The sequence below is a fragment of the Eleutherodactylus coqui genome, chromosome 10 (assembly GCF_035609145.1).
Source record: "Eleutherodactylus coqui strain aEleCoq1 chromosome 10, aEleCoq1.hap1, whole genome shotgun sequence".
Lineage (NCBI taxonomy): Eukaryota > Metazoa > Chordata > Amphibia > Anura > Eleutherodactylidae > Eleutherodactylus > Eleutherodactylus coqui.
This window is the reverse complement of record NC_089846.1, coordinates 36,654,940-36,680,972: the sequence shown is the minus strand read 5'-3', so window position 1 is coordinate 36,680,972 and position 26,033 is coordinate 36,654,940. Positions and strand designations below refer to the sequence as shown.

The window sequence follows — 26,033 nt, the reverse complement described above, 5'->3', positions numbered from 1 at the left end:
TTCTTTTTTCTGTGATTTTCATTGATGATAGTGTAGGGACTCACAAGGAAACAAGGACCCTTGCCTCAGGCTTGTGGGCTTGTGTATTTTGACCAAAATATTAACCAAGATCTTGTTTTTATTGATAACCTGCAGTGTGGTTTTGAACACTGGGGGAGCCCAGTGTGCCAGTACCAGGGTGGTTCATCTTTGGGGTGCAGGGCAGCCACGCTGGGTTGAAATATGGCATGAATAGGTTGCAAGCCTGCATGTTGGACTACACGTTCAATGTGGCCTGACAGACTGTATATGCCTATTTTAGTGCAAGAATAGTAATACTAAGCAGCCGTCCCCTTCAATATAAAGATGGTGTGTGAGGGGCTGTTCATCAGTTACTTGCATCTGTGCAATTGTTCCTCCATTTAGCACAGTTTGGCTGTCTGCATGTGGAGGGATGTGGCGTGTTTACCTGCCCTCTTGTATTAGTATAACAGTAAGCATATTCCAATTTAAGACTAGATAAAATATAAATCAGGCTTCTTTACGAATACAGTCTAAAAGTTAGTCTTAAAAACGCCCAAGATTTATCATAGTGCCTCTACTGAATGATAAAGGTGTTAAATTTTAAGACAGTCTAGTCTAAATCTAGACCCACTGGTTGGCTTAATTAATTCCAAAAGTTACCCAAAATCTTGGCGTAATTGTGGCACAATTTCTGGCGCAATTTAGACCACGCTCTTTTTTTTTTTTTTTTAGAGGAGTCGGAAAAACTATCCGAAAGTGTGTAAAAACATATAGTAAATGTGGTGCAAAGCATGTAAGACAGCTTTTTGGCGTAATGTGCACCAAAAAACGGTCGTATTTTGAAGAGCAAATGACCATGTACGAGATTTTTGGAGGCTACTTTAATGTAACCATATTATTACTTTTGCATGTCACATGCAGTCAAACAGCATCCTGCACACAGAATCATAAGTAGTAATAAGTGCCATACATTGCAATGTAAAGGGCAGCCTCTGTAAGATCATAATAGAGAGGGATCCCCTATATGGCCTTCCCGCTATTAAGATCCCTTTACACGGGACATCTATTGGGTGCATAAGTGCCTGCAGCCGTCCACCAAACTATCACTCTCTGCTTAACACTGGAGCCATAGTAGTTCAGATTATTATGAATGGAGGCGGGCTGGAACAAACAGGAGTCGCTCAAACAAGCGGCTCCTGTTTACATGTAACAGTTACTTGAGTTCTTCTAAAAACCAAACTCCGCCAACATTTTTCGCCCGGTGCTCCATTGGTTGACACATGTACACTATACGATTATTGCTTAAATTCGCTGTTTCCAGTTTAAAGGTACCCTAAGCCTCTACTCTGGCAAACTCCTCACTGCCATGTATAACATGGTAGCCTAACCTTTTAAATATGTCAGCTGATCACCAGGGCAGCTCCCATTTAAAAAGAGATCGTCTGGTTGAGACAAGAGGGTGCGTGAATCTTTACACCTTCCTACTTGGTCAGAAGGTTTGGTGAAGGATCTGCAGGCGGAAACTCCTCATTGTTAGAATGTAGGGGCCAACTCAAAGAGTCTCCGAATTAAACTTTTGGGACTCCCACTAAAATTGGTAGAGTGTAATGGTCTCTTTATTTTAGTGACTGGAAGGGGATTCAGCTGCGAGGGATGTCATAGTAACAAGTCAGAAGATGTATGGAGTACACACTCGTACACCTAATTTATGTAGGCATGGTAACAACTAAACTGGAGACAACACAAAAAATAATTGCGTAGCTTGCTAGAAAAATTGTGGCAGATGGAAAATATGTATAATTTTAGTCAGAAATCACCATGTAGGTAGTAAAAAAATCAAAATATTTCTACAGTAGCCTTTGCAGAGTGCATTCTTTATGACAACCACTGAACAGCACATGCAGAAATCATTACAAGCATCTATAAACGATCATCATCGTATCACACATGGTTTACATTAAGACATTGCTAAGGGTGGCCATACACATTACATGGCTGTCTGCCGAACAATCCTTTGGCCAACAGCCGTGTTGTCCAATACCCACATGCACCATGGAAGTGGTCTGACAGACACCTCTGGCGGCGGCTTATCTCCCCAAGGGCAGAAGAAACAGGCACGTAAAATCCAACTGCTTATTCCTTACCTCCCCTGTCATCTGCAGTCAGGGGAAATATATATATATATATATATATATATATATATATATATATATATATATATCAGCACTCACAAGAGTGAATCCATATACATCAATATCAATAATGACTAAAATATAGACAACTCACTCCGAGGGCGAATTGTGTCAAACTGCCAACCCCCTATCCAGGTTCACCAAAGGAATGTACTTCTATGGTCAATGCTACACAGTCTTCATTAGATGAAAGACACCATCCAGAGTAAGGCCGCCTGCACATGCGGATTTCTGCCACAGAAAACCTCTGATTCGTCGTGGAAATTAATAAAAAAGGTTTGTGGATGATCGCGGATTAGGGGAGAGTTTTTCCACGCAGACGCACAGCGAATCAACTGCGCAGGGGAAAAAAAACCCACAAGCCCAATGTTGCTTTCCCCCATCTCCCTGCCTGGTCTCCAAGCAACCTGAGAAGTATCCGCCTACAAATCCGCAATGCACTCGCAATTAATTGCGGATCGAATGCTTCCATAGAGATCAGAGAAGCCCGTCAGTGCGGAGCATGGCGCATGTTGCGATTAATTTTCTGCTTGCGGAATCCACAATAGAAGTCTGCATGTGTGCACGGAGCTGCGGAAGCTCATGCTTTCCTATGGGGGACTTTAAGAACGTGTTTCGGAGGTCCCGCGTGGCCTATCCTTCATGAGGTAGTTCATACTAAAACAGACAACACATGTGATACGGGGAAGAATGGCGTGGCTGAGCGGAGCCACATCCTGCGAATCCCTGTGTTTCATAAGGCACTTCCGGTTATGTGCTTGGTTATACAAACAAGTTTTCCACATTATACATATGAACAAAACTCTGTATTTGGGCTCCATTGAGATAAATAAGCTTGTCTGACTTAATAGATTAACTGACATATTCAATACAGCATAGTGGGAAGAAGAACTGGAAGCACTATGCATTCCATGGCCACTTCCGGTGTTTGCTCCATCGGACTAGGAGGCCAAAAAATAGATAGGCCTATCGCGGGATATCCAATCTAAACTTACTGAACGGGCCCCCTGCAAATAAATAGACCCACCTGAAGTCACAGTCAGCAAAGATCTATAAGTCTCAAAGTGACCAATTCCTGATCTGCCATCAGGGAAGAGTCAGGACGCCACCCTACACATTAGATGGTTGGTAGCTTCTGCGGATGTTCATCTAATTTGTCCTGGCCACCTTCAATGTCATGCCAGTGAAAATGCAAACCAGTCTATATGTGAATGGATTGATGCACAAAAAAGTTAAACCCTGTACAATCCATTAGGACACTACCTGCTATTGGCCTCGGTGAAGCAGGATAGAGGAGCATCCAGTCATCTACTGGAACAACGTCAAGGTTGTGCTATGCAATTTAAAGTAATAGTAAAAAGAAACACACAGTATATGGACAGAGAGTTTATACAGAAGTTTTCCGCACATAGAGTTAAAGCGCTCAGTGTACCAGAGAAGCCTCGCCATCACATCTATTTTTGACAGGTCATAGTGAGACAAGGGATATAGGTCCTAATTTTCCACTACATAAGTACAGCTAAGTGTTTGTATTTCTTTGGAGCAACAAACTCCAGAAGGTCCATTTCACTTGACCCGGGAAGAGCTTAAGGGATTGATTATCAAGTCCTTAGGTTCCCAAACAACTTATGCAAAAGTGGCATTTGGAACATGTGGCGCTCATCCAAAAATGTTGGGAGTCCTTGAGAATTTGACATTGATATCGGTGTAGTATGATCCAGCCTTCCAATCCCCTACAAATACTAAATAAGAACATGGTGTTGATACAGGTATCCAGCCATCGGTATATGAAAAGGGCCTGTTATATCTGCAGCTCGTTAGGGGGGCATTTCACGATGCCAACAGTCATTTACAGACTTTTTGTACCTTTTTATTGCATATTTTGGAAGCTCTGACGAGGTGTCTAATGCCAAAGTAATAAAACCATCATCAATAGTGTGGGATGTATGTGCTTGTTGGGCTGGGGGTGCGTCTTACCCTTAGTATTAAACCCTGACTGTTGTAAACAATTTTTGTTTTTTCCCATATCCAGATCTCAAGGGCCAAAAGTTTTATTTTTTCTTTGAGGACAGAGCCATATGAGGGCTTGTTTTCCTGGGGGAAGTTGTAATTTACCAATGGACGGCTGCAGCCAATAGAATTCCTGGCAGGGACATCATCAGTGACGACCTGCTAACCTACCCGGAGGTTATATATTAGAAGCCCACGTGACAGGTTTAAACGTACATCACCAGGCCTTCCAACTTGTTATTATGGTGGCCCTTAGCTATAGGCAAATTCCAAAAAGTAAACTTTCGCTGCTCCCACCCCCTAATCCTGATCAATGAACAAAAATGGGCCGTGCAAAGCTTCTGCTCAATCGGACAACTGCTAGATGACCATCAAATGCCTGGAGATTGGAACATAGTATATGCATTACGCAATGATGTATTCCGTTCAGAAGCGCTACGCTCTGCCTATTCCGAGAAGTTTATGTGGATACTTCCAGGCAGCCCCAGCAATGGTTTACAAACATGTTTAATAGAAAAAAAATGTTTTGCTCAAAATAGGTTAACCCTTTCCAATCCAATTTGTATTCTGGTTTTCCTAGGGGGCTTACTCTTTTTCTGCTGTTATACAATGGCGCTATATGCTGGCTAAAGCCAGTACTGCATGAGGGGACACATTGGATAGGCTCCGACAGCAGAGAGGCTGGCAATATACAGTAAGAGAACCCCGATGGATGTCTTCCAACATCTGAGCCATACAGCCTTAAATCATAATGTCTTTAGACGTCAGAGAGTGGATTGGAAAGGGTTAATAGAACACAATCATTGGCTTCATGAATGAATTATTTCTCTTTTTGGCGAAGACTAAGGCCTCCTGTCCACGGGCGATTCTGCATTGCATTATCCGCAGCGATAATCCGCACGTGGGTAACGCAATGAATGCTTTCCATATGATATCTATAGAAAGAGCAGCCTGATGTAAACTAGCGGTTATCCGCCGCGATTGTCCGCTCGCGTATTTAAAAAAAAACCAAAAAAACACGCTGCATGCCGTGATGAACCTAGGTTCATTGTGGAGAATCGTGGTGACATTAGTGTTTTCCCGCGGCGGAAAACCGCGCAACGACCATGGACAGGCAACCTAAGGCTTCCTCCACACAGGCGGGACGGACTTCACATGTGGGATTCCCGCAACGCAGTTTGTCCCGATGCCCCCTGCGTACCTGTCTAGCGGCTCTGCACAGCGCTGCGGATGTTCTGCCCTGCACTCCGTTGCGCATGCGCAGTAGCTGCCAGCACTATGGAGTGATGCGGATCCCGTGATACTTCTGCTGTGCTCACTGTGGAAGTGCCATGGGACAGACAGTTTCCATTGAGTTCAATGGAAGCCGGCCGTGCGTAACCCGCACAAAATCGCAGCATGCTGCGATTTAATCTCTGCAAGCGGAAAATCGCAATCCATTTCCACTTGTGGAGATGGAATGTTGTTTTGCCATAGAATACTATGGGCTGTATTTGCCGCGGAGTCCGGAAGCGGATGCCTGCCACGGAGTCCACAATACAAATACGCCAATGTGCAGGAGGCCTTATACCTGGGCTTATCTGGCATAGATATCTAATGGTGAAAAAAACATTAACGCTGGGTTCACACAGGGCAGATGTTGCGGTTTTGCTGCGGTTTTGCCGCAGAAGAACTGCTTCTGCGGCAAAACCGCTCCAAAGGTTAATTTTGTCTTGCGGATTTTCTTGCAGAAAAATCCGCAAGTGGTTTTTTCCGCAGCGCTTTTTTTTACTTTTGCAGCGTATTTTGGTGTGGATTTGGCTGCGTCCATAGAGGTCTATGGACAAAAAAGCGCTGCGGAAAGGACAAAAGAATGGACATGCTGCGTCTTCAAAAACTGCGCCGCAGTTGCATTTCCGCACTGCCGCTGTGTGGAAAAAATCCATCCTGTGAGAACAGCTTTTTGTCCAAACTCATTTGTGCTGCATTGCACTGCAAGCGCAGCGGTTTTGCCGCAGTGCGGATATGCAACGACAAACCGCGGCAAAACCGCAGCAAATCCGCCCTGTGTGAACCCAGCCTTAACGTTATTTTTCCTAAGGATTTAGCAGCAGTTGGGTATCTTTTATGGTCTCCTGCAAGGATCTGTAAAACAAATGTTGGACAGCGCCGCCCCTCCCACATCATTAACCCTTTCCAATCCACTGTCTGACGTCTAAAGACATTCTGACTGAAGGCTGTACAGCTCCAATGTCGGAAGAGGTCTGGCAGGGTATTCTTACTGTAGATTACTGGCCGAACTGTTGTTGGGGGCCTCTCTAGCATGTCCCATACCGCAGTACTGGCTCTAGCCAGCAGATGTCGCCATTGTATAATGGCAGGAAGAGAAAGCCCCCTAGGAAACCCTGAATCCAAAATTGGATTGGAAAGGGTTAAGTGCAGTGATAAAGCCTGATAATGTTTCCTATGTATAGCGCAGACCAAAGGTGCACAGCATTATACATAGGGGACCAAGTTAAAAGTAACGCCGCCATTAATCGCAACGTTACTTTTAAATTCAAGAAAAGTACTGCATGCGATTATATTATGCAAATCACACAACAAAATTCACACATTACATAATTGTGTGATAAACAAGTTGTAGTGCCAGCGTAATTAGCAATGCTCATTAAATTAATGAAAACTCGTATTAATTTCCATTACTAGTGCTTACAAGTCATTATAAATAAAAAAAACTAAAAAAAATTTTATCTGAAAAAATTAATTTCTTGGTGAAAATGTCAAAACTTCATGTTCGATGAGGGTCGCCGCGCAGTTGTCCGATTATGCTAAAATTTTGCTCAGATCATTTTTTTGTTGATTGGAACGAGATAGGGGGTCGGAGCTAAACTTTTAGCAAGCTGAAAAATAAGGGCCACCCCAATTATACACACACACACATACATAGACACACACACACACACACAATACAGTGGTGCCTTGGGTTAAGAGTTTAATTTGTTCTGTGACGGAGCTCTTAACCCAAAACACTCTTCTCTCAAAACCAGTTTTCCCATTGAAATGAATGGAAATGCCATTAATCCTTTCCAGATCGTGAGGCTCTCCCACTGCCCCATTAAAAAAAAAATAGTACGCCGGCACCCCTGCAGTGATTTTCGGGGAAGGGCTTTAAATATAAGCCCTTCCCTGAAATGATCCCTAGCTGCAGTAAAGAAATAAATAGCCGCCGCTTGTTCTCCCTGCGCTGCTCTGAAACTTTTCAGCAGGCGGGAATTTAAATATACAGGGAGAACAAGCGGCAGCTAGACACGCCTGAGCCCGGAGTTTGTGGTCAGGTGAGTATATATTTTTTTCTACAGCTAGGGATGATTTTCAGGGAAGGGCTTATATTTAAAGCGCTTCCCTGAAAATCACTGCAGGGGTTGCCAGCAGGCCATTGCTTTTAATGGAGCCACCGGCAGCAGCGGCAGCCGTATTGAGTGCAAGGCTCGTAACCTAAGTTTTTGTTTTTAAGTTAAGGTAAAAATTGAGAAGAGAGCTTGCTCTTAAGTCAAAAAGCTTGTAAGCTGAGGCACTCTTAACCCAAGATATCACTGTATGTATGTATGTATGTATGTATGTATGTATACGCACACAATTTTCTGGCATATAAGACGACTTTTTAACCCCGGAAAATCTTCTCCAAAGTCGGGGGTCATCTTATACGTCGGGAATACGCTGTAGAAAAAAAACAAACAAACAAAAAAAAACAATATTCACCTCCTGCGGCGCTGCTGCAGGCTGTCGCTTCCTCCTCTGCGCCGACAGAGCATTGCTTTCTGGATGCGGAGCTTGAATGCCCCGGGCTCCAGAAAGCTAATGCTCTGATTGGCTAACACAGCGTGGCGTCAGCCAATGAAAGCCAGCGCTGTGTTAACCAATCACAGCCATTCAATGATTTGGGTGTATTGATTTTTTTTATTCTACAGTGTATTCCGGCGTATAAGTCGACAGTTGGGGGTCGTCTTATACACCGGAAAATACAGTAATATATATATATATATATATATATATATATATATATATATATATATATATATATATATATATATATAGGGTTTCTGTATTGCAGTGTACTGTCATCCTGCTACAACCTGTCACAAGCAGGGTGCAATATGAACATTACCACGGCAGGTTTGGAGGTCATGAATGGGGCTCCAGCTGCCATGGCAATCATTCAGCACCCCATGATCTTATACAGAAGCACAATCAGGGGACATAGAAAGCCCCCTTCTAACCACTTAGATGCAATAGCCAACATTGACTGACATCTAGTGGATTAAACGGCCAGGATCAGGACTTCTCTCCAATCCCAGACATTGTATTTGATGACCAGCACCCGCTCAGTTACGGAGGCATATTAGCCTTTTACTCTACTTCGGCCTTAACAACCAATCAGGTTGAATCAGCGAACCCAAACAACCAATCAGGTTGAATCAAACAACCCAAACAACCAATCAGGTTGAATCAAACAACCCAAATAACCAATCAGGTTGAATCAGACAACCCAAACAACCAATCAGGTTGCTGGAATTGTGAATCAGAACCAATCAGGTTGCTGGAAATACTCCATAGTACTGAGCTAAAGAGTAAGAGGCTAATAGACGCTCTGGAGTCTGCTGTCCCTTCCATCTGTAACATGGCAGAAGTTGGAGAAAGGGTTAATAATCCTTAAAAGCCATAAATGAAAAGGCAACTTGTTAGCAATTTCATGCGGTCCTAACCATGAAAACCAGACATACTCTCTCTTTACTATGAGCTGCATTTTGCACTGAAAGGAGTGAGAAATTCAAAGAAAACCTGGCCTTAAAAAGAGTTGGCATGAGAAGGGTCTGCCCGGCGGCTCTTATTAAACCTATGTTTTTCTGAAACAATCAGCCTTGATGACAGACTCCCTTTACTGCAGCAAAGTCCAATCTCTTTTTATGAAGCTTTAATGCACTCGCACAACAGTGAAAGATAGGGAAAACCTCACCGTGGCGAAGACATGCGATCATTTCTTAGCAACCAACGCCACAGAGGCTGCTGCACTAGAGTGCGCTGTGTAACTGTGCGTGTGAACACCGCTGATCTCTGTGGATCAGCAGTCCGAATGGACATATTTCATGGCTGGCCGCTCCAAGCCCCTGATTTATAGAGGCTCAATGGTATGTGTGTGCAGAGTACTAACACTGTTCATGCTGACCAGGCCGCTCCGCCAACTCGGTTGCTAAGAAGCAACCATTTCATCAACACCATAAAGGAATTCTCCCCAAGGTAGAGATTCACTGCACTGCTTGTAATGAACAGATGAATATACTGGGTCCTCATACGCTTATAAAGACACAACCTTATGGGAAATAAAAGAGGAAACAGTAGTGATCGATGGTCTAACTATGTGTAACCAGTAGCTGGCATATCAGTCAATTGTTTCATGCAGTTTGCGTTAAACTTTTTTTTTTTTACTTTTTTTTTTTTTTTTAAGCAGAACTGCAAGAAAAAATAGAATAGATGCAAAGCGAGTGCAAAACTCTCGGTGTAAAATCCAAACGCCAGTATGCAAATTATTCAAATCATGGCCGGGTTCATGTAAGATGGCTGAGTGCAAACACCACCCTCCTCTTATCTAATTTGCATGTTGACTCAGTTTCCAGTTCCTAAAAGCAGAATGGAGTAAAAAGTAAAGTAACACTGGACACTAACAAGCGCATATTCAATTACTTATCAGGTGGCGCACTCAGTATACATGTTTTAAAGGAGGTTTCTGTTAAATTGGTTGTGCCAAGATGGCATTCCCCACGGCCTCCCCAGCAAAATCCGCTATTTGCTGAAGGTGTGGAAAGCAGGACTCAGAGCGACCAGCTGATCGACCCGCACCCCACATTCCTAAAAGGGTTGCTCATCGTTGCAAAGCCCCCTTTTAATAAAAGGGACATTCCAACCTAAAATATTTACCATCTTTCCACTGGACAAGTGATGTTAGATTGATGAGGGTCTGACCACTGTGACCCCAGAACGAGGGGAACGATACCACCATCTCCCCAGTGTCATACAAGCAGAGAACTTTACAAAGAATGAGCAGCAGTGTCAAGTATAAATTCAAAGTAGCTGCATCTGCCTTGATGCTCCTTTATTCACTCCAGGAAAAAGACATACAACGTTTCAACCCCTTCTGGGGTCTTTGATGGGGTTGAAACGTTGTATGTCTTTTTCCTGGAGTGAATAAAGGAGCATCAAGGCGGATGCAGCTACTTTGAATTTATACTTGACTATGCTGCTCATTCTTTGTTCTTTGTGGAATGCATCTTTTCGGATCTAGGAGTCAGGTCCATTTTTTGAGCTTCACATGGTGACTTTTTTTGTTACCTCCCACAGACAATGGTTTAACTGGGAGTGCCGATGTAACACGTTTTTCCTTGAAGCAGAGACTTTTAATTGGAATGGCTGTCAAGCATGTGCAAAATTAATGTTCCTTTCAAAGGCATTCATGGAGAAAGTTGTTCCGATAGGGGACAATCCCAAAAAGGATTCTCCCACCTACAAGAATAACACCATAAAGGTCTAAAAAAAGACAAAAAGTAATGTTCCTTATAACGGAGGTCTTACCTTTTATTTTAATCCAGTCTTGGATGATAATGAAAAGACTGCTGAAATGTGATCTTTACAGAACAGGAAGTGTCAGACTACGATTAGGCTTAGGGGTCAGTGTGAAAACTGTCACCCTGTATATCGGTTTGACACGTCAACTACTGTCATTTTTCTGTACATGGGAACCTTGCAAAGGACACTTTATGGAAGTGTGACAGAAATGCAATCATGTTACTTACATGGCATTTTCTTCCTTCTCCTCTGACTTGATTTGCAGGTCATTCTCCTCCGTCGAAGGTTTACTGCTCTCATCCATCCAATCGGAGACCTGTTTTAGGGCACATTCCACTGTGGATACCATATTCTGGACTGCTTCCAACTCTTCTGGAGATGGATAGATAGTAGAATGTTTTGCCATAACATGGCGATCATCATTAGCAAATGATCGAATGGATCTCTGATATAGTGTAAGAGAGAAGGAGAGAGAAAAAAAAATCACTAATAATCCATCATCACTGTATAACAACTGCATAATTACAGAAAAAAAAACCTGATACTTGCGTTGTGCTCTGACAATATATTGTCTTTTTGGTCGTCACTCCATAAACCGTTACCAGGCAAAGAAGAGGTATTTCAAGTCTCTTATATCATTATTAGAAATCAACCTCTGCAATATCCTTTGCCACATAAGAGCAGTAATCAAGTAAATAGGTTTTTCTTCAATGATCTGACTATGAAGACATAATTTGTCTCTTGAAGGGATGTAGATTTTCTCACAGGGATTACCAAAGATGCTAGAAACTTGCTTTGTGATGAACTAGATTTTTACCTACTTTCACAGAACAGGGGTCCTGTTTACCACTTATGCACTTTTAAAAAGGAAGGAGCTGTAATACCCTGCTCAGCCACTATGAAAGTGATAGTGCTGTGCAGTACAAAACAGTGCAAACAATTAGGGGGAAGCATCAGGGCCTGCTGCAGGCTTCATGGAACGCTGCGGCCCCTTCAAGCTGATCAACAGTGGTGATGACTCAGGCGCCAACCAATCTGAAAAAGACATGAGAGAGAAGCAATGCGGGGAGGAGATCTTAATCCATTGGTCAGTTGCTCTCAGCCAACCAGCATGGCTGGAATTATTAACATTGCTGTTTGCTGAGAGGAATAGAGATAAATACAGTTCTCTCCGAAATGCTCCTCCCTCGTGTCCCTTTCAGTTGGATGCAGGCATCATGTGCTCCCTCACATCACCCATTTGGAAAAGGTTTTAAATACTGGTGGTGTAGCATTTATTACAGATAGCACATAGGCGGTACCGGCTGCCGGACACACTGGTAGGGCTGTTCTCCAGATCTGGAGAGAAACCTTACTATACAGATAACTCCACAAAGGAAAAGAAAATAATCTGAACTTGCAGGCGCTGCCAGTAATTAGTCCACCAGGTAGTTTAATAACAATCCTCCTGTTACAGGCGAGAAATAACCCCTTCTTCAGGCATTCTAATCTTATGACTATGGTGCTTTAATAACAATGGGGTAAATTTACTATAATACACCAATCTTCCAGTGTTTTACATGCTTTGCACTACATTTAGACACTTTTCGCCATACCCGAAAAAGGAGTGTGACTATAGAAAGAGGCGTAGCTCTGGACAAAGGGGGGGGGGATTGATCTAAAAGTGACATCGTGTACAAAAATCTTGGTGAAAAATTTGGCATAATCCAAGCCAAGGAATGGGTGGTATAAAGTTAGACTCGAGTCTAAATATGCACTAGGATTTATCATCCAGCAGAGTCAGTGAGAACGTGGGCCCATTTAAAAGATTAAAAGCCCTTTCACACTGAATGATCATTACTCAGTTTATCGCTGGATCATGCAAAACTGAATAATCATCATTCAGTGTAAACACTGCCAGCGACTCAGGGACGAATGATAATTAATTCACTTATCATTTGCCCTTCACTTTATGCAGGCATAAAAGTCAAATGCCTATCGGCCTGTGTAGACCCTGAATGGCGGTGAGCGGTTGAAAGTGATTTCCGACGAGCTCTGCGTCCATTCACAGAATGATTATTGCTCCTGTGTGAAAGCGCAGGAGCGATAATTGTTGTGACGACTATTAGGCACTTAAGCGCCCAACAATTTTCCCGAGTTAACACTAACTGTCCCGGCCCTCTAACGGGATGACAGCTGGGTAAACGACTGCATGAGAGCCGACACTGCTAAGGTAGTTAGCGCTCGTGGAGAGTGTTTATACAGCCAGTTCGCCGCTGGACCGCGGGCTTCTTGCTCAATGCTTCGCCTTCTAGTGGGGCTGAGTGGGGAGCACTTACACTGAACAAGAAGCCAGCGATCCTGCGATAGCTTCCATGCTTGCTGAAATTCAGTGATCACTTGGCAGATGAATTAGTGCTTTTACACTGCACGATTATTGCTCAAATTCATTCATTTGAACGGATTTTGAGCGACAATCATTACATGTAAACGGCCCATTAGAAGGTACTAGTAAATCTGCCCTGTTGTGCTTATACAACGCTACTTAAGGTTTCTGTCCTTCTGCTTTTGCCATGTCCACTTTTTCCAATGCCTCCTTAATCTTCCTGCCAACCTGTGCTGCACATAGAAACCATCCTAAGGAAGTCTTTCATACCCCCCACATAAGGAGAACAAATCATGCATACATTGCCAAGCAACTGCATGAACTAGCAAATCAATAATACCCAGCCACGATTCGGAGCCCTTGCCCTCGTTACAAGATGTGATTTAGGAGGTACATTGGTGGAAACCAGTTTTTCTGCTGCTCGGTATACGAGACAGATGTCCTCATATTCCTCCCTTTAATAACACGGCGTTCAGGCTATAAACGGGTTTACACGTTCCGCAGGCCGCCGCACATGCATTGTACCGAGCAGCAGAACAAAGGGAAGTGCAGAGAGATTCATATTAACAATCGCTGCACTAGATTCCTTTTCTGTTGGCATAGCTATCCCCGCCTGTAAGAGAACACGTGTCTCGTTCCAGAGCCCTTAGGAGCATTAAATAATCATTGTGTTTATTATTCAGCCCACAATCTATACTAAAGTGACTTTTTATTACAGTCCTTATTCCTGAGTCACTTATGTTCTTGTCCTAGGTACAGATGGGTTACATTGTAAAACAGACCAGCCATTTCTCTTCTCAGCACGTGATGGGACATGAAAAACAATCTCACCTAGGAGTCAAAACAATGACATTCTGGATGTTCTTTACATTCTCCTGCTCCGCCCCGACGGCCCAGCTGAAGCCTATATTTTATTTAATACTAGATAAAGCAGTAGAAAGGCTCAGCAGATGCAACTGCAGGAGAGGCTGAAAAGGGTCTAATGCTATTCACAGAGGAACGGCTGCCGTTGTTTGAAGTGCTGCTATGTATTCAGGATGGATTCCAGATGCGGATTCTCAGTTTTCACAATGTATCGGTATGGGACTAACATTTGGAGGAGACGCAATGAATGCCTTCTAATTTTGTATACATTTCAAAGTGTCAAAAAGTATAATGGATGCAAATATTTGTTCTTTTAAATGTCTTTTTTTTTTAATGAAGTGACGGGACAATTTACATACACTTTGCATAATTCGTACAAAATAAGAAGTACTGTAGTCTGTGCCCAACACGTGTTACAAAAGCGATAGGCTATTGTGACTTACATACTCAGTAATCCCACGATCTGATACAGAAGCGCATGACAAACCTCAAAAACCAACAAGGGTCTTCGTGACGTCTGTTCATCATCATGTTTTACACTCGGTCTTGGGAGCAGATTGGGATCGCTATGATTGGAGTACTTTCCTATATTTGATCGCATATAAATGTCCAACTTTGGCTACAGGTTGAATTTTGCATTGGTTCATGTAAGTTTCAATTTGTGGAAGTGCCATTGTAATCCATCCGTGATTATATACTATTTTTTGCCACACTATGTGTGTTGTGGTGGTCAGAATATTTTTAATTCCATTCATAAATGCACTAAGCCTTGCGGTGCTGGAAGACACTCTGCGGTGTTGTAGAATATTGATTTCTTTCATCTTCCAAGTCCTTGCTTTTTTCCTGCATTGGATCGCTTTTCCTTTTTTTCACTATTTTAGGGAAAAAAATAGGGTGGTCTGAAGTGAGGATCCAACACGGGATCGCCCTTCTCAGGGCGGGTTCTCCATGGTGTTAGTGATCATAATAGGATATAGAAGGGTATATTTTTAGTGCTCTCCTTCTTCATTATTGGTTCTAGATGAATTAAGTTATGTTTTCTCTATAAAGACAGACAGTGGTTTGTTCTGTGACATCAGTATGTGAAGAGCACACATGTAGTGCCAATACCAATACACTACGTGTCAAAAATTGGCTACTGGCTAATAATTTCGGGAATTGCAGCTGTAGGCAGAAATTCTGTCTGCAATCGTTTGTCTCGTGGTTTAGGATACTTTCACAAAGCTCTTGGAGTCGGCAACTGTATATGTTGTTAGGTGTACTATTGTTTGGCACAGTTACTGGATATGAGGGTGAAGCAGGGCAACTTTAGCCATAAGGCAAACTGTGTACCTGGCCCTCTGCTGGGGTGACACTTTCAACTGTGATCCCCTCTAGACCCAGATACAGTTGGCTGCTATGGGACGTAGGGAGCAAGTGAAACTCTTTTGCATTGAGCTTGGAAAAAGCAGCAGGAGCAGTGACTTTCGTCGGAGTGGAGGCAGTGGCCGCACAGCGTACAGTTTCCCTTACAATGAGATGCCGGCCAGATCTGTCTCACATATACTCTGCACAGGGGAGATGGCCAAGTAGGCATAGCTCAGGAGGAGGATGTGTAACATGGCCTAGAGCTGTGTATATGCCCTAAAGGAGATATATTGTATAATTGGGCAGAGCAAGACGTTCGCAAGTATGTTTTGCCAACCCCTTGTGAGGGGAACATATGAAACTTATGCACTGGGCCAAGCAAAGTGTTAAACTGGCCCTGGGGTGCATGCTGTGTAATGCTCCTTTTACAATGAACGAGAACAGTATGATTTTTGTTTCTCCACGATACATGAACCCATCCTTAGGTTTTCTAGCCCGATCCCTAAGGGTGCTTTTTTGTTTCTTAACACATAATTCACTTTTGTAGATAAAGTTACTAATACCCCTTTTACACGAGCCGATTCTCATTTGAATGAGCAAGTGATGTCACCGCCACTAATTGGTTCGCAGTTGTTCACACTCGCGCAGAACGTTTAGACAGGCAGATCGCCGTTTGAGAATTTTTCTTTACATTCTTATGTGAAACACTGAGCGGGAATGCTTAGACGCAACGAGAAATGAGTGAGCCGCTGAAACTGAGCGACAAACCAAAAAGTGAACAGAAAAAGCAGGACAGCTCGCGTTTCAACATAAGTATTGCGCACTTTCGTGCGTCTGAGCGGCAATCGTTAATGGGCTTTTAGTTGTACAGATTCACCTCCGTTCCTAGAGCAAGGCATTTAGGATAATTACGGTAAATGTATTCTGTAAAGGTTGCGCTGACAGTACCTACCTATCCACTAAACGCAGAAACACCTACATAGTGACCTCATGAACACCAGAAGGAGAGGTTAAACACATATCCAACACACTGCAGATCAGACTGCTGCAGAAATACGTCAAAGTCACCTTGAAAGCAGCGCTGCCTGCAAGTGGCATCTGTTTGAGAAACAACATCAACTAGGAACCAGAAACTGGCAACTATTTTCTTTTCCTTTGTAAGAAGGAACATTAGTCTCATTACTATTCAACAACGCATTGCATATTTAAATATGTATGTCACGGTACACAAATCATATTCTAACGCAACAAATATGTCAAATTACTTATATTCTCTGTTTATTATAAAACCCAATAAAAATTACTGAAAAGAAAAACACAATCTCTTCTTAAAAAGGAGACAGTCGCCATGTTTTTGCACCCCTCTGTGAGTACAGGATAAGGTAGTGACAGTAACACCGATTACAGCCATACGTCTGTTGTGTTTATCTGTGCACTTTTCTTTTTAGAAACTTGTATTTTATCAGTAGCAGCACATACATAGAGGACTACTTAAAAGTAGTCCTGGATATTCATGAGCTGCAGGCTAGTTCCACCTATCCCACCCTCCAGTCTGTCCAATCATTAGCGGAAGGGAGGGAGGGATGTGGCCAGCCTGCAGCTCATGAATATCGAGGACTAATTCGGTGTCCGGCTGCTACCAATAAAATGCAAGTTTCTTCCAAACTACTACACAGATACAGCAGACATATCACTGCAAGCAGGCATTACCTTCTGCTACTCTCAATGAGAGCTGTAAGGAGATGGTGACAGATTCCCTTTAAGTCCTGCTCAATTATTCATCTCTTCAGACCTCAGCAATTAAGTGAATTAAGCAGATTTAATTCTAAATGGTTTACAATGAGGCTGTATAAATCCTGGGTGTGGTTGATCAAGGATTGGGTTCATCTACTGTTGTTACTAGTACTATACTAATTCTATACAGTATATTGGTGAGCAGGGATGTAAGTGCATGATTCTGGATAGAGCATAGTAGATGGTGTTCTACTGTAGGTGTTACATTGTTGCGCCTCAAGCTGTGGAAAGTGATATCCCAGCTCAGCAGCACAAACATGAAGGTGAAGCAATTTACATCTCATGCTTTATGGCCAAGGTCATGCATGGACCTCCCTCTGTGCAGACCGGTAGTCCGAGACCAGAAGAGGCTGACCCATACGAGACAAGCGTCTAAGGCTGCTGCTCATCACATAAAGCAGCATGTAGGTTTTTCAAAAGCTTCAAATACTGATTTTTCACATCTGGAGTATGGCTACTATGTTGCAGATTTTTCTGACATGCCTGAGCCCATGTGTAAGGCCCTTCTGCAGATGGGCGGAAATTTCGTGGCAGGATTCCCCGCAGAATTTCCGCCCGTACACTCCTGCATAGGATTGCATTACAATACGCAATCCTGTGCAGACGGCCGTGGTTTGTCTGCGCAAAATCACGCGCAGAAAACAAACCACAGCATGCTCTATTTCCCCGGCCACCGGCCCCGCTCTGCGCATGGGCCGGCTGCCTGGCAGCCAGCACATGAAAGAGCCGGAGCTGTGGGAGCGGGTGAGTTCCGCGCTGCTCTCTGCAGGCGCTCAGGTTGGGTCCTGCTGCGAGAAATACTCGCAGCCGGATCCGGCCTGGCCGTCTGCAGGCGGCCTAAAAGGTATAATTTTCTAAGCAATCGGTTTCAATTTGATATGCTAGGTATGTAAGAAAAAAACATCTTCTATTAGGCCTTCCTCACACCAGAGTTTACCGGTTTCAGCAACGTTGGCATGCGTTATGCCAGCGTTTTGACTGAGTGTTCAGCACAGCTGAAAACGCAGCCAAGGATGCTGAAAAAACTAAATCAATACTCACCTAGCTGACGCTGTCTGGTCCATGCCGCTGTTCTCCGGAGCTCCCGAAACTTGTCACCAATCACAGCCATACATCCAGCGTCCCTCAGCCGATCAGAGCAATCTCTTGCTGGTGACGGGGGGGATTTCAATCCCCGTCACTAGTAAAAGATCCTCTGTCGGCTTGAGAAGTGCCCGGCAGTCTGCACGGAGCTCCGGAGAACAGCTGAAAAGTCCCAGACAACAGCGGCTAGGGGAGCATTCTTTTTTTTCTTTTTTGGTAGTGCAGCTAGCGTTGGCATTTAGTGCCGCCAAAAACGTAGTACCAAGTTGTGCCACATTGTCAGCAGCGCTGAAACCGCTGCCCATTCATTTCAACGGGCGACGCAGCTCTGAAAAGGAACATGCATCGCTGTCAAAGCGCAGCGTAAAGACGCTGTGTTTTGCTGCTTGTGTGAACGGCTCCATTGACATGAATGGGAGCTTTGTACAGAATTCAGCGCAGCGCTGAAAAAGCAGCGCTAAACGCTGTACAAAAGCACCTGTGGCAGGGAGGCCTCAGGCTGCATTTACACAGGCAAGTGCGATATCTGTCCAAAAAAAAAAAAAATAGGACAGGTAAGCACCTTTAAACCTGCAATGCATCCCTGTACATGTAATTTTCATACGAGTTTTTCCATGGGGAGAGAAAAAAAAAAAATTATATCTACCTATCTATCTCTCTCGCATGTTGTTCCAATAGTTCCAAAATGGAAAGTGCATCACACTCACATGCAAATTGCTTGGCATATGAGCGTAATGCTATTTTTTCGTGCACCGACTGCAAATACTAGGCAAGTGTGGAACAAGAATCGCCCAAAAATAAGACAATGCAGCGATTTTATTTTTATCGTGGACTCTTGGTCCCAGAGAAAAATCGTCGATATGTATAAACCCATTGAAAATAATGGGTTCTTTACTGGTGCGAGTTCCGTGCATATTGCATCCGATAAAACTCTCACAAGTTTCTCGCCCGTAGGCGGCACTTTCCTTAAAGATGCAATTCTGCTTTTAAGATTCTTTTATGTGGGCTAATTATATTGGCTGTACAAATGCCGTTTCTCGATCAATGCGCTGTGAACACATCCCAGCGATCAAACGGCAAATGATAATTCACTCATTTGGAGGAGAATGTGTCGCTGACGATAATCAAACTGTACGTGAACGAATGATTGTTTGTTAATTCATTCATGAGGATTGCTCCATGTGAACGAAAAGAACAAGCGCCAAATGACAATGACCGGCACTCATTATGGGGCGTTATGATTGTGTGGTTGGTTAGGGGGTGGTCTCGCCCGGCCTCCAGCGTGCCTTGTGCATTCCTAGAACAGTGTTACCTTGTAACTACTCACCATCCTGATGAATGGAGGTCACTGTTGCTACGCTGCTTCTCTCTCTGCAGGTATCCACAGGAAAGCTACTATGTGGCACAAACTCCACATATGTCTCCAGGTCCTCACACATTAGCTGTTCATTCAGCTAGTTTAATGGGTTTGCAGTGTGCCATAAACCCCTAAATAGAGAAACCAAAACATTAATAAATAAAGTGGGACAAGAAGTCATCCAATATTAGTTATATCAACACAATCTGTAGAATACATCCAATACATTGCAGAAAAATACAAATGTAACAAGAAAACCTCTTTCTCCAAAATTCTATTACCACCATCTTTTTTAACCTACGTGTCAAAATAAACTAAAATACCACAAAATTAAAACTGTAAATGTCTTTAATCCGTCATCTAAATATCTGGTAGAATCCAACATTTTTATGATCCAAACAGTAAATGTGGAAGTGATGGGTAAGTAACTTTAAGGGTGCGTTCACATGTTGCAGATTTTGGTGCGGGTCTGTCAAAATTCACATTATTTGGCCTTGTTCACATGAGCGCATTAGAGGCGCACACAGAATGCCCTTCTATAAGAACCAATGGTTTCCTATAGAAGCGTTCAAATTAATGAATTTTAGATGCGCAAAATTCTCGCACCGATCAAAGACAGGACATGCGAGTGGACGGTCGCACCTAAGCTCCATGGTGCGTACAAAGAAAGGACCTGACCCATCTGGGTGCGCGCTTTCCATAGACTACTATGGGAGCTGGATAACACGCACCTCCAAAACCCAAATAGCTGGAATACACCCAGATACTGTGCTAAAACAGCGTGTGAACAAGCCCTTTGCTGCAGATTTTGACGTGGATCTGCAGCCGATTTCACATTTTCAATTAAAGAGCTGAAATCTGCAGCAATCTACAACATATGACGGCACCCTTAATCTCAACTGTAAGACCACCATAGTGTACGTATGGCATTAGCGTTATAGGGTCCCCCCCATTTTTTGTGTACACCATGTTCCTTGATTTCAGTCTAATGACTGGTGGTCCAAATGTCAATTTATGCCTGATAGATGGTAATTACTTGCCTTCTAGTAGTATAGGTCCTAGCGCAGCACTTCCCAACAGGGATTCTATGGAACCCTGCATTGTCTGCACACAGGACACAGAGCCCCCCCCCCCCCCCCTCCCTCCACATCTCCACATCAGGGCTCAGGTACACAAGCGGTAAGTAAATACAGAGGTTTTTATTAGTTTTTTTTCTTGGCCTGTCTCAGGGAACTCCTGCTAACTAATAAACAAGACACAGCAAGAGTAATTCAAACCCCCAAAAGTTCTGAATTAATCTTGCTGTGTTGATTAGTTAGCAGGGGTTTCCGGAGACAGAAACTTTTTTCCAGTGGTTACCCAATGCAAAAAACAAAATCCAAGCATTTGGGATGTCTATTGGGACTCCAGTAGTACCTGGAAGGGCTGTCAGGTTCTTAAATTCCATTTTCACATACCCTAATTAGAAGATTTTAAGTGAGGAGGAGAATATATCATTTAGAGTAGAAAGTAACACCAAAGAGTATCTTACTCTCTAAGACTCAACGCATTCAAGCATTACTCGGACAGCGCTTTTATTTTAACAGGCACTATGTAATGCTTCATTTACCCTGTGGTGGCGCTGCAGGGAGAATTACCTCCTGCACCCTGGTCTTCCCACAGGAGCTCAGCTTATTTTCATCAGATAACGTATTGAATGCACTATATAAAGAGCAAGTTCAATCATGTTAGAACAACACTGCCCTGAAATACTGTCTCATAACCTCCTGTAGTACTAATACAAGTTCACTAAGACATTGCAAACCAAACCAGAGGCCTGAACTAGAGAAAAGTGCCAATGTTGCTTTTAGCAAGCAACCAGATCAGATATGGGCAACAGGACCGGTTCTTATATTCAACTGATTTGAAGGATGAAGCCATTGCATGTAACACATAAGTAACTGTAGTAGAAGGAATACAAGGATTTCCTTTCTATAGAATAATATATTGTTATGGCACGTTTAGCTGATAACCTTTAACACCTTAAAGACCAAGCACAGGAAATTATGACACTTGGTCCTCGGCTTTAAGACTGGCTAATGGTAAGAATACGGCCCGACATTAAAGCTCCTGCAATGTAGCAGGCGCAGGTCAGGCTCTCGGTTGTTAGTCATAGCCGAGGACCCAGAGGATTTCACTTTTGCCCTATGTAGTGAAGAAAGAGCTATCCGACCTGACCGAGGCCCAATGCACACGGGCGTATTAGCATTGCGGAATCCAGAGCGGGCGTCTGCCTCCGGACTCTGCAGCAAATACTGCCCAAAAACATGTTATTAAAAATCACTTTTCCATGTCCACGAGCAGAAATCAATTGCGATTTTCAACTCACGGAGGGAAATATCGCATGTTCTATTCCAGCACTGATTCCGTGCGGATGGTTTCCACTGAAGTAAATGGAAGCCGTCTGATCCGCGTCACCACCTAGCGACAGTGCGGCATAACCTGTACTGCATGTGTTTGCTGGCTGTCACATCCGCAATACAAATTATGAAGAATCCGGATAGATACGCAGGGGGTCACCGGCCAGGCACAGGGTCAGATTCCCGGTCGTGTGCTTTCGGCCCAAGGCAGAGCTGCAGAGTCCTAGCAGACCCAGATCATCTGTTAGTGACTGTTTTTCCCTGTAACTGGGGCTCCTATCATAATAAATATTAAAAAGTTCTAAACAAAATGATCAACTCATTCCTGTATACTAATTTCACGAATAAAATTATCAAATTTTAATAAATTTTTTAAAAACGCAATCCTAGGCAGACGGCCGCGATTTGTCTGCGCGAGATCACGTGCAGAAAACAAATCGCGGCATGCTCTATTTCTGCGATCCCCCGCACAGAAATGTCACTTCCCGGCCGTCGGCTCTGGTCTTCGCATGCACCAGCTGCCCGGTGGCCGGCACATCAAAGAGTCGGAGCCCCGGGAGAGGTGAGTGCCCGCCCGCGCTCCTCTCTGCAGAGGCTCGGGTCAGGTCTCGCTGCGAGAATTCTCACAGCGGGATCCGACCCGGCCGTCTGCAGGCAGCCTAAGGGGTGATAAATATTTTTGACTGGAATATTCTATCACTTTTGGGACCCCTACTGATCAACAACTACTATCACTTCCATAGACCTCATCATTTAAAGGGGTTCTGACACGAATAATGTTTTTATGCTTTAGCAGCCATTGTTCCCTGGTCTGCCTAATGGACCTAGGGAACCCATGGTTTAATGGCTGCTAAAGCATAAAAAGATAACACTTACCTGTTCTTCTGTTGTTGTTGACATCGGGGGGGGGGGGGGTCATCTCCCAGCAGGCGCTGTTCCTCCTCTTCTGTCTGCACGAGCCGCGCCACTCCGGGATCGCACGCATGCGCAGTGGAGAGGTGCCCTCTGACAGGAGTCAGGACGGGCTGCGTCTCCACTGCGCATGCGCAGCACTCCGGAGTTCAGCAGGACGGACGGGCCGCCCACAGCAAGCACTGTGCGGTCCGTCCGTTCGCCTCGGAAGTGCCTGACGGACGGACCAGAGCAGGAAGCGGTCTTTTTGACCGCTCCTGCTCTGCTTTAAAGGCACAGAAGAAGATGCCGGCTGGAGGGGACATGCCTGGCGATCGGGCCAGGCAAGGCAAGGTGAGTACAAATTTTTTTTTTTGATGTCAGAACCCCTTTAAGTGGACCCTGCTCTAGGGCAGTGTTCCCCAACTCCAGTCCTCAGGGACCGCCAACAGGTCATGTTTTCAGGATTTCCTCGGTATTGCACAGGTGATGTAATTATTTTCGGGGCCTCAGACATTGCCACAGGTGTTCTTACCATAGGATATCCTGAAAACATGACCCGTTGGTGGTCCCTGAGGACTGGAGTTGGGGACCCCTGCTCTAAGGCATTCACATTTCCACAGTAGGGCATGGGTGGTGCTCTTAGAACAACATATTCGATAAAAGGATTGAAGACGCTGAGCTCTCTGTCACTGTAGAACAGTTACCCCCCTTGACCCGCGGACATAATGACATTGATGAAATAAAGCAGAACATCACGTTTTAGATCAATGCACAAAAATTATCAAGCCGAAATGATCTAAACAAAAAGGAATAGTGAAGCCGACTCCACCCCAGATCTCTGCGATCTCCCTTGTTCCACAGGACTGCGTCACATTGTAGCAGGTAACTAAATGAATCCTAACTGCGCTCTCATTTTTGTTCCTGCTCCTGATTATTGACTCTGTGGGACTGAAGCTGGATGGCGAGGTTATTGCACACATTGATCACTCTGCCTACTTCTAATACTTCAGTGTTCCAGTCTCTGCTCGGAGGCGAGAGCACAGGCACTTAGTAGCTGATAACAGCAGAAAACTTTTCTTTGGAGAGCCCTGGAAACGCAGATGGGGGATCAGGCTGTGGATCGATGAGGGGCCGCCGAGCGCAGCAATGGGTTTTCTTTCAACTCTCACAGCAAATTACAAAAGGCGTCCGCCTGCTAAGCTTTAATTACAAGTGCAAATTAATTTGTGAACACACATGCTATTAATAGCATCCCTATAAATCATCTAAATATATAGAAGCCATTCCGATGTATGGGCAAAACAAAAAAACAATAATTAAAGCTATAATGATACAATATACTATATATCTCCAGTGCCTTCTTCTCTAATTCCTCAGCGGTGCCATGCATTGTGACTCTCTGAATGATACAGCCTGTGCAATGAAAGTCGCTCTCTCCATACATGTCTACTAGGTTCTCAATGCGCTCTACAGCTCCATTCAGGTAAATGGGGGGGGGGGGGGAGTGCAGAAGCGCTTCACACAACTGCAGGCTAGGAGCATCACTTGTGCAGAGAAGAACAGTGGACCCAATCCGGAGCTTTATAGGGGCCGGCAATCAGACCCTGCAGATCATTAATCAATGGCATATCCTAGTGATATGCAATCCCTCGCTATAGTGAGAAATACCCTTTAATCAGCTATCTGGCCTGGACGGTGTTTCTGCCCACAACAACTGATAAACTCCATATGGCAGGTAACTTTTCACAGACATCTGCCTTCAGTTGGCATTTGTATACTTATTGTCATGAAAGGGTGTGATAAACTGCTAATTTAAACCAACTTATGCCCATCTTACAGGGCCATTACATTTCAAGTGTACCTGAGTTTTCAACAAGTTTTCTAAAATACACTAGGTTCTCCTCACTCTCACTGTTTGCACCCTGTTAAGTTCTGATTTTCAGGTGGCCCTGTACCATTATTCTGTTGCCCTGCTGTTTGCAATGCACTTTCAGGGGCGGAGAGGGTGGGAGGTTTTAGAAAGCCTAGCATTCTTACAGTAGTTCATGTCCTGACTTCCTTACCTTGACTTCCCATGCTGTACTGCACAGTCTGTAGTCCAATCATCAGGGTGACAGTATCTGCATGCCTTCACTCTCCCAGGATGATTCAGACATTTTTGCCAAATGGTGAGTAAACTAACTATAATAAGTGTACAGACACAGACACACACACCCAGGAGAGGCAAAGATTGTGTAGCTCATTATCACAAGGTCTGCAGATCTGTCAGCCTGCAGCCTCTGAGTACATGGCAGCCATTTGTGAAGACAACTCCTCCCCCCATTGCCAAGGATAGGTATCGGTGTCTTCCTTACTACAGAAACTCTGTACTCAACAACGGATAGCAGATCACACAGAAGCTGGGAGACCCCTATTGGCAGCCAAATTACATGCGATTTACAGGGGTAAAGCAACAAAATGTTTAATGCAAGCATATTACAGGAATGATGAGACTAACAGAACCTGGTAGATGAGCTGAAGTTATATTGTAAAATTGCATGATGTTTTCTGTAAACATTTTATCATTACTTTCAAGATCTCTGCTTGCTGTCTTTCAAAAGCAAACTATACCGTGTATAACCTTTGTTTGCTGCAACTATACCTACACAGATTATTGTAACAGACAAAACAAAGCAAATTGAGATAAATCCAAACATTTGACCCCTTAGTGACCGCCCATATGCCTTTTGACGGCGGTCACTAATGTGCTTTATTCTGATGCAACGCTGCATTAGAATGATGGCACAGCTCTTTCGTGCTGTTAGAAAAGGGGACTGGGCTGTCTGGGGACAGCCTAGTACCTGCTCTAACAGCGGGGAGTATAAAAACCTCCGATCCCCACTGTTTAACCTTTGTGTGCTACGGTTAATGCAAACAGGACATGAAAAAAGGCTGAGAGAGGGAAAGGGCTCCTTCTGTCACTCATCGGACCCCCAAGATGCGGTCATGGGGTCCTAATGGGTTGCCATGGTATCCATAGGCTTGAAAATGGCCTCGGGGCCTGCTATGTACGATGGCCTATGAGGTTGCGTTTCATAGGCAATATAATACACTGCAGTACTGAAGTATAGCAGTGTATAAAAAACATC

General features: G+C 44.0%; 1 protein-coding gene across 4 annotated transcripts in view; it reads right to left on the bottom strand.

Annotated features, from left to right (window-relative positions):
- STRBP (spermatid perinuclear RNA binding protein) overlaps positions 1-26,033 on the bottom strand; it is a 134,087-nt gene that overhangs the window by 58,082 nt on the left and 49,972 nt on the right. For all 4 annotated transcript variants that reach the window (XM_066580807.1, XM_066580810.1, XM_066580809.1 and 1 more), the window contains exons 3-4: positions 19,583-19,743; positions 11,030-11,247 (exon numbers count right to left, since the gene is read on the bottom strand). In XM_066580807.1, the coding sequence (XP_066436904.1) occupies positions 11,030-11,247; positions 19,583-19,585 (221 nt within the window). In that variant the 5' untranslated portion in view covers positions 19,586-19,743. The remainder of the gene's footprint in view (positions 1-11,029; positions 11,248-19,582; positions 19,744-26,033) is intronic.